Source organism: Dinoponera quadriceps, unplaced genomic scaffold (genome assembly GCF_001313825.1).
Source record: "Dinoponera quadriceps isolate SergipeBrazil2010 unplaced genomic scaffold, ASM131382v1 scaffold781, whole genome shotgun sequence".
Taxonomy (NCBI): domain Eukaryota; kingdom Metazoa; phylum Arthropoda; class Insecta; order Hymenoptera; family Formicidae; genus Dinoponera; species Dinoponera quadriceps.
Genome location: NW_014555039.1, coordinates 327,088 through 340,778, shown reverse-complemented (window position 1 = coordinate 340,778; position 13,691 = coordinate 327,088). Strand labels below are relative to the sequence as shown.

The 13,691-nt window shown below is 43.0% G+C and overlaps 3 protein-coding genes across 3 annotated transcripts; 2 read left to right on the top strand and 1 right to left on the bottom strand.

Moving 5' to 3' along the window:
• Nucleotides 1-152: 152 nt before the first annotated feature.
• Nucleotides 153-5,749, top strand: LOC106742873. The gene is made up of 8 exons (XM_014616212.1): nt 153-195; nt 442-483; nt 718-729; nt 800-916; nt 2,447-2,534; nt 2,630-2,801; nt 3,057-3,200; nt 3,654-5,749. Exons 4-8 carry the CDS (start codon nt 879-881, stop codon nt 3,851-3,853), a joined length of 642 nt encoding a protein of 213 aa, XP_014471698.1. The 5' UTR covers nt 153-195; nt 442-483; nt 718-729; nt 800-878; the 3' UTR covers nt 3,854-5,749.
• LOC106742872 (tRNA methyltransferase 10 homolog A) lies at nt 4,540-7,290 on the bottom strand. Its single transcript, XM_014616211.1, has 5 exons — nt 7,012-7,290; nt 6,528-6,837; nt 6,293-6,439; nt 6,116-6,221; nt 4,540-6,036 (listed from the first exon to the last, which is right to left on the bottom strand). Exons 1-5 carry the CDS (start codon nt 7,254-7,256, stop codon nt 5,777-5,779), a joined length of 1,068 nt encoding a protein of 355 aa, XP_014471697.1. The 5' UTR covers nt 7,257-7,290; the 3' UTR covers nt 4,540-5,776.
• Nucleotides 7,287-10,950, top strand: LOC106742871 (tyrosine-protein kinase transmembrane receptor Ror2). Its single transcript, XM_014616210.1, has 6 exons — nt 7,287-7,980; nt 8,064-8,254; nt 8,499-8,760; nt 8,830-9,072; nt 9,411-9,607; nt 9,856-10,950. The coding sequence occupies exons 1-6, from the start codon at nt 7,917-7,919 to the stop codon at nt 10,861-10,863; spliced, it is 1,965 nt and encodes a 654-aa protein (XP_014471696.1). The 5' UTR covers nt 7,287-7,916; the 3' UTR covers nt 10,864-10,950.
• Nucleotides 10,951-13,691: the final 2,741 nt, after the last annotated feature.

The following is a 13,691-nucleotide window of genomic DNA, read 5'->3' as shown; positions in this document are numbered from 1 at the left end:
CCCCCCCCCGTATCTCTCGTGCTCTCCGCGGTGTTTTGTATTTCTCGTGATGACGCGCCGCGCCTCCTGTGACGTCACGTGCCGCGTTACAGCTGTTTTACGTTTTGCAAGTAACTTCGCCTTATAGGTCAAGGCCGCGTCTTGCACGGACAGACGCCTCCGTAGGAGATTTAGCGCAACGGCACGGATATATATGTACATAGATATACATATGTTTACAATCACGCCGCTGTGCGTAATTCATACGCAGATATCGCGGCATCAACGGGCGCGTTTACCCTATTGCTCCAGTGACAAAATCTTATACCGATAAGAAATCGGATTTTTCATGCGTGCGCATGCGCCGGCGAGCCGGTTCTGCGCACGGCGCACGCATGCACGCCTGCCCGCACTCTCGTAGAACTTTCAAACGCGCTCGCTCACTCGCGTCTCGATTTTTAGCGCGGACACGCTCCTGACCGACCGACACATTCCCTTCGATTTGTAAGTACGCATTAAAGAACGCATTTATGCGTTTCGTTCGTCGTAAACTCCGAATAACGTGGAACCTGTTGATACAATGAGTGAAAGTGAGAGAGAGAGGGGTTTACTGCGCTTTAGTGCGAAACTTCCGCTGACATGACCACGCGGTTTTTACCTCCTTCCCGCGATAAGTTCGTTCGTTCGTTTGTTCAATTGTTCGCGGATCTCGAATGAATCGACAATTGTTTTCGGAAGACTACGACTTAAGTGAGTGAGTGATTACGTGTCACACACTTGCGTGTTTCCGCACTTGACGCAACTGTTTGTTTACTTGAAGGATTATCCTCTCGCTGTATCTTCGTGGCTTAACCGTGGGCAGCACCCTTGTCATAATCCCGACGTCTTATTACGTACTGATGAGTCCGGATTTACGAGAGAATTTGGAAGTCGAAGTGTAAGTAACTGAGATAATGAATTGCGCGGATCGAACCACTTCGTACGCGAAACGGCTCTCGAATTCACGCATTGGGTCTGTTCGTTTTAATCGCGTTCCACCATTAACATTTTCTGCATTTACAAATTATACATTTGAACGTTGGAGAAAGAAAAGCTAAAAGAATGATCAAATGAAGCGAGATGTTCGGCTGAAATCAGAGATAGACCTATCGGACCTCCATGATGACTCAGGCCTTGTTTAGGCCGAAGTTAAGAACGCAGAAGTTCGAGATATTAATCATTGTAAATATTTTGAACGCGGCCTAACTTCGAATACGTAGGCACCACATGTACGAGTATACGAGCACGGTAAAGCTTTTCGGAGGCGCCTGGATGATTTGTCAGGCCCACTTCCCTCAATTTACGAAAATAGGCGAAGAAAAGTATATCGGGGACATTCGTCGCAATTGATTTTTCATCTAACGTTCCGAAATTACGAAGCAACTCGATAATCCTACGAGAGCTGAGATTGTTAAATAACTTGAATTTCGTCACAATAAATTTACACGATTGTTTCGATCATTAACTGTTAATTAGTTTCACTCGTTATATTTTCTCATTTGTTATTATAGCTTTGCAATTTCGAAGAAAAATGTTTTTCCCTATTCTTCCGCAGATTTCGTCGGTTTCTGGCCTAAGAATACAAAAATTTGAGAAAAATTCACATATGTTCGTTTAAAACTTGCCACATTAATTTTTTCTGTAAAGAAGAAACCATAAAACCGCGGAGAAATTGGGAAAGAACGAGATTTTAAAACTATATTTGTTATTCTTATTGTTTATTCATTTATTTATTTCTCGTTGCAATTGTAATTAGAAATCTTCACAAAATCGCAATTTAGCCATTATAAAACTAGCTCTACGCGATATGGCAAATGTAATTAAGCCAGTTCAAATTACAATTGCAAAGGGAAACAAATAAATAGTAAGATTAACAAATGTAGTATTAAAATTTCGGAAAAAAAATGTTTCCTTATTTTTCCGCGAATTTCTATGGTTTCTTACTTTTTTTGACTGGGGAAAGAAGTAAACGTGGCAGGTTTTAATCGAATACACGTGAATCTTTCTAAACGAATTTTTGTACGCTTGAGACAGGAACCGAAGAAATTCACGGAAAAATTGTCCATGTTGTGTGGAGTGAAGACGGTTTAACATCACACTGACCTTCGAGTCTAAACCTTAGGTCTATTCTTTTTCGTTGAATTGGCTGCGCATTAGCTTGCATTTGTTTTCTATTCGTCTTTCCATCACGTCTTAACTGTATACACGTCTTTCTTTAACTTCTGCAAGTATACTCTAGTTCAGCAAAAAAGAACAGACCTCTTACGACCGTGATTTTGCGAAAAGGATATCGGAAAGAATCCGAAAAGAAAACAATGGGTCGCCACTGTGCGGAAAGAAAAAAAGGAAATATGAATAGAATGATCGCACAAAGAAAGGAAGAAAGAAAAGATTTCCAAGCAAGTCAAGTTTACAAATGCGTTTTCAGGCTGTGCTCGAGGTTCGAACAGCTCAAGGAGATAGTCAAAAAGATGTTGCATCAGATGGGGCAGTTGCGGAACAAACAGCCGGGTTTGGTAAATTCACTCTATCGATTAAATCGCGCCACGATGATTGTTCGATCATCGTTAATCACACAGTCCGAGAATTGCAATCCGAATTATAATTTCAGTTTTGCATCATCGTCTGTTCCGCGTCTATGCTAATATGGCTTTCGGATTACGTGTTGAACGGCATGCTGCTCAAATACGTATTCTTTATGCTCATTCTACTGGCACCGATAGTGGTGATATATCTACCGGTCAGGAGGCTTCCTGCGCGTCCTCCGCCGAGCAATCGTAGAGGTAATCGAAAGTGATTGAATCTCGCCGAGGAAGAAGACCTTGTTTAATCCTCTTAATAATCTGAATTTCTATTAATTAAACTGATACTGCATTAGAAAAAATCGTTTAGAAAATCACATTGTCGAGTCCTTTATCTCCTTTTGATGAATGTTGTGAAATAAACGTTGAGTTATTTTGTAGTATCGCCTCTTGAGAATACGCACGTTAAAACGTAAGCTGAGGAGACTTGCTGACGTCTTCCCCTTTTTTTCGCAGAATCGGACAGTGAAATCGAGGAATTTTTACCAGCTGCGACCGAGACAAACATTCAGATACTGACGAAAGCGGGTGAAGTTGGAGAATACTCGCCAACGCCGACGAGCGCGGTGACGGAAGCACCGAAGGAACAGGAGGAGCAAGGTAAAGCCCTGAAATCTGAACTCAAATTTAAGCTTTCATCTAGTAGATTCGACCGACAGTTTATTACGTTTCGAGTGCGCTCGCTGGGGGAACGCGCGCGTGCGATAATTTATGCAAGACCGGCTCCGTTTCTCTATGTATATCGCTCTCTCTCTCTCTCTCTCTCTCTTTGGCGCCTACACCGGAGCTGAACCGGCTCACTGCGTCAATTGATATCCATACAATATCATTAAGTTCATGTTTTGATGTCATCCGTTGAAAAACAAAACGCGACATTTGACACGAACTCTATTTTTTCTTTTCTCGTACATATGTTCAACGTTAGGGGATCAAATTTGTCGAGATTTTCGCGATTTCGATGCTCGCCTGGCACTCGTCCAGTTTCGCATGAAATTCGCAGTCACTTGCTTTCCTCTGCTTTCTTGACTACTCATCCTGCCCGTTTCTTCGCAGAATTTCTCAACGACGGCGACCTCGCAGGCCACAAAATGCCCTCGCACGAGGACGGCAGTTCGGATGGTCTAGAGCTTTCAGATCTGGAACTCTCGGAGAAGAGCTCCACGTCATCCCGCTCCAGTCAGAGCGACAGCGAATTCGAGATAATCGACCGGCAGGAGATCGGCAAGTTGTGCACGCCGCAAAATTCGACATAATGAAAGACGACCGCCGTGAGACTTGAACAACCAACAAATAAAACATAGTAATATCTTGATTTGATTGATCGTCTATCTCAGCTTTACAATCTCCGCTTGAAAAGAAACTATTTTAAACGATGAGTCAAGATGATTTTCGCTTAAAAAGAAATAAAATTTTTCGAGTACAACACGACGGTGTACACGCGGTTTAGAAAGTGTCTCGACTGCTACGACAGTGTGGACGCGAACGAAACCAAATTTTATTCATTTAGACGGATAGGTGTACCTGATGTACGTGTACTGTATGACACCTGACACTCGTACTGTATTACAATCATATTTATTATTTTAACATTAATAGGAATATGTACATTTGCGATGTAATAAATATGCACACGTGTACAAACGTTTTATCCGGAGTTCAGTCATCGTGCAGCCATGCGCTTAATCCGACCTACGACGGCGATTAATTTAGCGAAAGCGCTATGGCATACGAGGATGAAAATGATATAGAGCAAACACACAGTCGGCCGACGAAGTCAAGTTCAAAAGTCGACAGGGTAAAATGTAGTGACGCAATGACGCTACATTTATTGTATTATACTATACAACTTACTACGAAAGCGCGAAAGCACGATCAACAGGACTGCACTCGGTAGCGTGCAGAAACGTTTACGCTAAGTGCGTAAGAATGTATTATATTGTCACATGTATTTTGAGAAATCTATAGGAGAAAAATGGATAGAGGTGCAAGGGATGAGAGAGAGACAAGATAGATTAGAAAAGGGAACGTGCAAGTAGATCGCGAACTAATTTTGTGAAAACGAGGGAAGAAAGCACGATAAGGGACCGGAAACGAAAGCTCCAAGATAGAATTAAGCTAAAATAAGATAGAGATATACGATAGAATAAGAAAATGAATGTGTACCTAATCAAAAAAACCAGTCACCCAGTCTCGAATCATGTTATCTGATGTCACTAATGGCCTGATTTTCTTCGCTATATGTTGCGTATTTATTCTAACGACTTGTTGGAAAGCTTGATTTTCTAACGACAATGACCTCGTCGCTGCGTATACTCGCGAACGGACGGAAGTGACTATTTCTTGGAGCTCACGGGTCTGGAGTGTCGCGAGGCGAGCTTTGTTATTCACATCTTACGAATAGGAAATCGCGTGGAAAAAGTGCTGTGAACGAGTGATTGGCATTGAAACGAATTTTCTTCGCACGATAGCGCGTGCGAGAAGCAGAGGGGACGAGGGACGTACACAAATCGACTTCTAATAGCCTCACGTATGAAGTCATGCCATATTTTATGCGAAGTTCTACGTCTCATAAAAAAAATCTAAGCTGCTATTCCAAATTATATGTATGTGTATAATTATATATATTATGATTACATATATATATAATGATTATACATTGTTACCTAAATTTGTATAACTTCACATGTTGAGTCTATTGTGCCGAAATGTGTACGCATGTTCACGTGTACAAACGTGTCTATTCGTTATGTTATTGACGTACGGTGTGCGAGCGAACAAAAGAAAGAGAGAGAGAGAATATACTAGTTAGGCTCGATTGTAGGAAAATAAGCGTAATGTAAGTAGGTTACAAATAATTTAAGGTGTTAGCGTTTAAGAAAACGGAAGAACATTGTATATCCTCAGCGGAAACGACGAACATATGCAGACACACCGTAACTCGTGAGATGTGTAAAAAATGCGCGCGGGAAGAATCGAATTGAGAGAGAGAGAGAGAGAGAGAGAGAGAGAGAGAGAGAGAGAGAGACAGAAGACGAAGAAGAGTGTCGAGTCTAAGTGAATTTTTGTAGCCCGTTTCTAATTGGTGTTTGCCGTCTTATTCTTGTGTACGCATCTCTATATTTGAAAATATAACGAACGATACAAAAATATGCCGTTGTTATATACAGAATTCTCATTCACTGTGTCGAACGCGGATTCTGCTCCGCAACGTTGGTTTCTGCGCTGCAGTCGAGCCGGTCGGTATCTTCGTCGGGAACCTCCTGGTCTGTTACGTGTGACGTGTCACGTGCGTCGAAGGACTTCGAGTCTGACGATTCCTCTTGCTCCTCGGACTGCTCGGGAGCGATCGGTCGGGCGTTTTTCCTCTCCGGCAGCACTTTCAAGAACGCCTCTTGCCAAGTAACACCCTCCGTTATCCTCAACAATATCTCGAAGACTAGAAGAAATCAGTGATCTCTCTATACTCCCGATACTCAATCATCATTGGCACGACTAGATATTGGTATTTGGCTTACCATGGTCTATGGTCAACACTTTCCTCGCTTTCATCTTTAGGAACTTGTCTAACGGTAACCTGCCGTGCCTAATGCCCGCTTCGTTCGCTACTTTGTGACATATACCCTGTGTTTTAAATACTTCATTTAGAGACAGAAAGTTGAAAGGTGAGAACATTTGAAGCATTTGAGTCGTACCTTGTGAGAATTGTGATCGACCAAACCACCTATGACATATATACAGTCGTGATCTAAATGTTCTATCACGTTTTCCGACTCACTAGTGAGATATATGATCTTGTCCTTGGGATAAACATTTATGTATGACTTCGTATGAAAGCTGACCTGTAAAATTCAACGTTATTTGAACATTTGTTCAATCGGCTTGGCATATCCTCTTCTTAGGCAACAGAGAAGACATAAGTTGACATACATCCCAGTGTTCATATCCGTTGTGCTTTTCCATGTCATCCCGCGACTTGCCGGTGAAGCTGGAGAGAGAAAATTGTAAAGGGGCTGTTGCCCTTCTATTCAAAGCATAGCACCTTAGTATCTGTTTTGTTAACTTAGCGATGTCCTTATCGATCATTAACTCGTCGAATGACAAATCAATGGTTACCGTGAGCTTGCAAGAGCTAGCTGCCATGGTGCTTCTCTTTAGAACCTTTCTGGACGGGCCCAGGCTCAAGTTATTCGCACGTGCGTGGGCGCGTTTCTCCCTAGCCTTAGCCCTCTCTCGCAATCTACACTGATAAACATACAGTTAGGAGCCAATTAAAAGGTTGCAATGATAAAACAACATGTCGAAATCAAACGTACAAATACTGTTTCTCTGCTAATGAAAAAAGATTTTCTGGCAATTATTCCCTCTAATGAAGAAATGAGGAAAACGGATTGAGATATCAGTGTTTTCTAACCTCTTTTCAACTTTCCGCTCCAGCCATTTCTCCCTTTTCTTCACTCTCTTTAACTGACTCTTGCTCAGATTCTTCGGCAGCTCGAGCAACTTGTTTACGACTATAGTTTCACTGTTCTCTGTACAATTTACATCATTCATATCCATGTTGTTAGATAATCGTCGTGTCTCAAAACGCGATGCTTTTCTGGCTTTCCTTTTAATTTGACTTGACTCGCCGATGTTAGACGCAACAGGTTTTTCCATGACGCCGTTAGATGGCGGGTCAGTCAATTTTATCGAATTCACCGCGAAAATTCAAACCACCCAGGCGATCTATAGTTGCCGTTTATTTTCATCACGATCCGTCGGAAATTATACGCGCATACGCGTACGTTGTGGAGCGAGATTCAGCGAGAAACCTTTTCAACGTTCGATTTTTGTCGCAACATTCGCTCGTTCCAACGAAAATGACGCATTTAAAGGCAGATGTACAACGAGTCTGGCTACCATAAGAGCAGCAGCTCCGTCCACCGTAACCTCTACGCCGGGCAGATCGAGTTTACCGCCATGATCTGATCCGCTATCGGTGCCGCCAGAAATATCAATATTTAAGATTACATACGACCTTCATGTGCACGATTGTTTACATCGCTAGGTATGGAATGGCATGATATATCGTTCCTTAAAAGATACGGCTGTCGCATTCCAGTCGACCGGTCAGTATGGCTCGACATAATCGCCAGGCAGACTTAAGGAAAAGGATGTCGCGAACCTTATAAACGCCGATTTTTCGTCAAACATGTAAACTCTCTCCTACGACGCACACTACGACGACGTACACGTATATTTACATAGGTCTATATATATATATACATAAACATATACATATATGTATATATATGTATATTTAGATGACTGTAAATAATGGTGTTTTGGGCCATCGTTTATTTGATAGCGATATTTCTGCGCTTCAGTTCCACACAAGCAAGTACGTGCCTCTGAGTTACGAATATCATGATATAAGTGACATAATGTTGCGCACTAGTTGCTTGACATTCCTCCTTGCTTCAGGATCAGAGTCGCATGGTTATTGCGCCCCGTACAGCGGAGAGATCTGTAAGAAATATCTTGCTGGCATTGGAAAGGTATGGTTCAACGATTCCAAGGATAATCCTGGTGGATTATTGAACGAGCAGATCACCATAGATCTTTGGGACGAGTTGATATTAAAACTGGGGGAACCATGTCGCTCAGCAGCAGAGGTATACAGTGATACATTTGGTCTGTTTTTTTTTTTTAACTGAACTGGTTGCTCTAGTTCAAGAAATTCAAGCATAATGAAACATGAGAATTTTATATATATGTTTCATATGTTTCAATATGTATGTACATTTCTTTCAAAATGTACAGCCAGTTCAGTTAAAGAGAACAGATCAATTCTCAGCTCTGCATTGTGCAAGGTAGTATCCGAGTTAATCATGGAGTCTGATTCCCTTCTTATTGCAGAAAATGCTGTGCATGTACGCGTTCCCGCTATGTCACGAATCAGTAGGCCTACCCTTGTGTTACGAAGACTGCATGGCTATACGCCTGCAGTTCTGCTTCACCGACTGGGCGATCATCGAGGACAACAAGCAACGAAACATTTACATTCGCTCACGCGGACACTTTGTGCTGCCAGAATGTGAGAGTCTACCCAAAGTGAATAAAACGGTGCCTACGTGCTCGCACGTACACCTGACCGACATGGACGAGGAGGATGTAACTTGTAAGTCTTATTTATTGGATAATTCAACACTATCTGAAAAAGTATATTGATTGTACGATCAATTCATAGATGATTGCATCAGAGGCAACGGTAGATTTTACATGGGGAAGGTGAACAAAACGAAATTCGGCCTGAACTGCCAGTCGTGGAGCGCGCAAATACCACACAGCCACGACAAGCCTCCCGACGTTTTCCCGCAGATTCGTTACGGTGAGAATTACTGTAGAAACGCGGGCGGTGACGAGCCAATGCCATGGTGCTTCACAACTGATAATTCAATACGCTGGCAGCATTGCGATATTCCTGTATGTGGTGAGTACAATGGAAATGTTAAAAGTGCTCGAGCCTTCTCGAGCGTAATTACCATACAATTAGTTTTTCAATAACCATTTTCTCTATCGTATTGGAAGTGATAGAAAAATATCAGTAATTTAGTCAGGACAAAGGACGTATTGGAAGTGATAGAAAAATATCAGTAATTAGTCAGGACAAAGATTGAACGCTCCCAGCGTGGATTAATATGCAAATTAAGAAAGAAATTAATTTCTTTCTAATTAATTCACCAATTAATTTCTTTCCGATTACTTTAAACACGGTCACCAATTGATCTTGTTTGAATGAGTAACAACACGGTTCGATATCTCGCTCAGATAATGTTACGAGTAAAGTACCAGACGTTGAACCGAAGGACCCAGAGATGGAAATGCTGGTCACCCCGGCGATGATATTCATGCTATCGTTCGTGGGCTTCGCAATCGCAGTCGGCATATTCCTGTTCATCTTGTTCATCCTGCTGAGCCAAAGACTGCACAAACGCCAACGGGGCTACAATCCGACCGATAATCAAGTATGTATTCTTCTCGTAAGATCTGCATGTCCACACACACACACACACACACACACACACACACACACACAGAGGGTAATACAAACCGGAATAATTTCTCGTGAACCGTCTCCTTTTACATTCCCTGCACTTTCTTTTCTGTTTCATCATTAGTTACTGAATATCTCATGCATTATACAGGATCGGCCATTTAAAATCTTTACAAGTTATGAGTATAACATTCGCAAAAAAAATCTCTTTCGTCGCAGGACGTGAACATCGACCTAGACAAGCTGCCCAATAACGAGGCCTACCACAAGACGAGCGCTCAGCTGAACCCGAAGCTGGAGAAACTCGAGTTCCCGCGGAACAACATCATTTACGTGCGCGATCTGGGCCAGGGTGCGTTCGGCCGCGTTTTCCAAGCGAAGGCGCCGGGCCTGGTGCTGGGCGAGGAATTCACCAACGTCGCCGTGAAGATGTTGAAGGAGGAGGCGTCGGACGACTTGCTGGTGGACTTCGAACGGGAAGCCTGTCTGCTCGCCGAGTTCGACCACCCGAACATCGTGAAGCTGCTCGGCGTATGCGCCTTGGGACGGCCCATGTGCCTCTTGTTCGAGTACATGGGTCGCGGCGATTTGAATGAATTCTTGCGCTCTTGCTCGCCGAGCAGCTACGTCATCCGTAGCACGCAGGACCGCGAGGATGGCAGCGGTGCGGACTCGCGGCTCTCGCACATGGACCTGATCAACATCGCGCTGCAGGTGGCGTCCGGCATGGTGTACCTGTCCGATCGGAAGTTCGTCCACCGCGATCTCGCTACGCGGAACTGCCTGATCAACGACCAGATGATCGTGAAGATCGCGGACTTTGGGCTATCGCAGAAGATCTACCTGCAAGACTACTACAAGGGCGACGAGCAGGACGCCATACCCGTGAGGTGGATGCCGCTCGAGAGCATACTCTACAACAAGTACACCGTCGAGTCGGACGTTTGGGCGTTCGCCGTGTGTCTCTGGGAGATCTTCAGCTTTGCGCTGCAGCCGTATTACGGGATGACGCACGAGGAGGTGGTCAAGTACATCAAGGAAGGCGATGTGCTGCGCTGTCCCGACAACACGCCACAGTCGATATATTACCTGATGAAGCTCTGCTGGAACAGGCGACCGTCCGACCGGCCCACCTTCCGCACCATCTACCAGACTCTCGACGGCATCAAGCACGAGCTGGAGGCGGAGAACAAGTCGGACAGCGTACCGCTGCGAATTCGCGTGTGAACGTCGGGCTGACGTTGAGGACGACGCTGACGACGACGACGATGGTATTATCGGCCTCTCTCTTTCTCTCTCTCTCTCCCTCTCTCTCTCCCTNAAATTTTATTTCTCTATCAAGATTCGAGAACGCTGTAAATTTTCTAATCTCTCTCTCTCTCTCTCTCTCTCTCTCTCTCTCTCTCTCTCTCTTAATGACAGCATCCCATCGATTGGGACCGTCGACTAAGAGCAAGCGACATCACTTGTGTGTGCGTGTGTGCGTGTATCTACACTTCACGATTATGCATTTTCAGGTAAATAATTACGTGTTGTACTATAAATGTGACATGGAATGCCTTCTTAGTTGGATTCGCCTGGCCCGATCGCTCGCCAATCGGTCGTATCGCGTCGCGCGGAATGAGAAATGGACCAATCACACGTGGTGGAAGACGTGGCGGAAGGACGGAGGATGCGATGTTCGCACGATGCGTTGATATTTCCTCGAGAGCGCGTTTTACCGCTACCTCTTCTTCTTCTTCTGAGACGATCTGTCCCTGTTGGGATGCGTGATATGTACCGCTCTTTCATTATCTCTGCCTCCACCGTTCCACCGTCTCTCTTTTTCATTCTAACTTTATTCCTATCTTTCTCTTGATATCGCATTATCAAGTCCAGATCGTTACTTCTTCACTCGCTCGTTTCCATCTCCTAACTCATGTTTCCGATTACGCTTCCAATTATGCATCCGGAGGTATCAAGCAACGCTTTTCCAATGTGTGAGGTATTACCGAGTCTGTACAAATATATAAAAGTGGTGTGGCTATAAAAGTGCATTTACAATTAGTGACGTTATGCAGGGCGATCTTCGCGAAGCTTCCACCGGCGCCTCATAACAGGATAACTTCCGGGATCGTTGCGAGTGAGCGAGTTCGCGCGAACACGGGCCCGACTTTTGGATATTTCGAGGTATAATTTCATCACCTGGAACGACCCTCCCGCAGGGATTGTCCTCCGAGATGCCGGTGAAACCACGCACGGGTCGTCCGATATTTAGAGGCTCTTTCATTGTTAGACGTTAGGTTGTTAGATCGTTCGCTGTACCAAAAAGAAAAAAAAAATAACGGAGGGGAAACGGATAAATGAGACCTATTTAATATGCTGAAATTGACGAGAGAAGAAGAATTATGAGGGATGTTGAGCAATAGAAAATCATTAAGTGAGTGTGTGCGCACCGTGGAGCTGTTATGAATTAAAAAAAGAAAAAAAGATGCAGAAACGCGTCACGATGGTGATTCTACCAGCGAGGACAAAGCGGTGTCGCGTAACTCCTACCTACAATTTCGGATTACGTACTCGGCGTTTGTCGCGCATGTGATCTTTTTGATACCATTGTACTATTATTTAATGCGTAAATGCGTACTTTGTAAGGACTTTTACACGAAAAGTTGAATTCCATACTGTATTGGATCAAGTCACGAGTAACTCGAACGTTTTTATCCTGTACAAATTTGTTTACATATTTTACAATAGATCCAAAAGGTTTTTCCCTGATAAAATGAACTGAAATGCTCACGAGACATCGGAAACAAATCCATGAAGGACGCGGCACTAGGCGGAAGCCTAATTGAGCATTTCTTCGCACCACAAAGGCCTAAAATATCATGTATATCTAAAATATATACAGGGAATTTATTATTATTATTATTATTATTATTATTAGGGCATTATACACATTTTTGTTAGATAATTTTTTTCTATTCACATATGAAGATATTCAGTGGTAATAGTCATCACCACATCCTGTATATACACCTATATAATTTTATATATTTCATATATATATATATAAACCCCACAATTTTTATCTGGAATATTTTCTTCAAAATTGTATCGTTTACGAAATGTTCAGCTATATCCAGACTTTTGGCCCACTCTGTATAATTTCGTATCATCTCTTGACGTAAAACTTCAGACGGGGTATGACGACATGATCGCCAAATAGCGTCGAGTTGTTGAGCACGAAATTTCATTGTCGAACAAATTTCAATACTCATCCTCGAGAAAATTCTGAATTATCCAAACGCGATTCAGACTAAATGAATTCGTAAAATTGACAAACTTGCTATATATGTACACATATATATTTTACACATCTCTCTATTTATATTTATTATCTTTATATTTATATGCATCTTTTAACTTATTTATATGCGGTTATTTGTGACTCAATCCAATAGTTTATGATAAAGATTCCATGTTGTGTCCCGCATTGCGAGGATACACGGGGAAACGAGTCGTCTAGTTCTCTCGTTCTACGAGAGAAAAAGGATAATTGCGTCCCCTTGGTTATCTCTGATTTACATAGTTCTCGTTTTCCAATGTTCGTTTTTTCGATATTCGCTAACTAGAGCTTGTTGGAAGAGTAGTTCGCTGTTTCGTTCGACCTGTTGTAACTTGTAGCGAAACCGACTGAAACGAATCGACTGATCGCATCTCGTCACTGTCTGATTACATTCCAATAAGTGTTTATTGTTAAGCAACGTATCTATATATGGGGAATCGTCTGCACTATACGCTATATACGTGTTTTATAATGATTCTTCTTTCCTTCTTTTTTTTCATGATGAAATATTTTCTATCCAACGAGAGTAACCGTATAGACTATAATAAATGTAACAGTGACTCTCGGATCTCGTCGCGATTCATTTCCGCGAGTGATCGCTGGTTACTGATCAACGCCGATCAACGATTAGGTTTGCATCGTTATCGTTATCAATATCGACGTGACCCCCCCCCCCCAACTCGAGCATCGATGTGGAGACACGACTACCCGAACTTATAACGTAACCCGT

Excerpts from the sequence above, each read along its gene's own strand:
- LOC106742873 (XM_014616212.1), top strand. The coding sequence starts at position 879 with ATGAGTCCGGATTTACGAGAGAATTTGGAAGTCGAAGT. Across the intron at positions 2,535-2,629 it reads GGAACAAACAGCCGGGTTTG|TTTTGCATCATCGTCTGTTC; the intron begins GTAAATTCACTC and ends TTATAATTTCAG. Across the intron at positions 2,802-3,056 it reads TCCGCCGAGCAATCGTAGAG|AATCGGACAGTGAAATCGAG; the intron begins GTAATCGAAAGT and ends TTTTTTTCGCAG.
- LOC106742872 (XM_014616211.1), bottom strand. The coding sequence starts at position 7,256 with ATGGAAAAACCTGTTGCGTCTAACATCGGCGAGTCAAGTCAAATTAAA. Across the intron at positions 6,222-6,292 it reads TCGATCACAATTCTCACAAG|GGTATATGTCACAAAGTAGC; the intron begins GTACGACTCAAA and ends TTTAAAACACAG. Across the intron at positions 6,037-6,115 it reads AGTGTTGACCATAGACCATG|TCTTCGAGATATTGTTGAGG; the intron begins GTAAGCCAAATA and ends GATTTCTTCTAG.
- LOC106742871 (XM_014616210.1), top strand. The coding sequence starts at position 7,917 with ATGGTGTTTTGGGCCATCGTTTATTTGATAGCGATATTTCTGCGCTTC. Across the intron at positions 8,761-8,829 it reads GGACGAGGAGGATGTAACTT|ATGATTGCATCAGAGGCAAC; the intron begins GTAAGTCTTATT and ends ATCAATTCATAG. Across the intron at positions 9,608-9,855 it reads ACAATCCGACCGATAATCAA|GACGTGAACATCGACCTAGA; the intron begins GTATGTATTCTT and ends CTTTCGTCGCAG.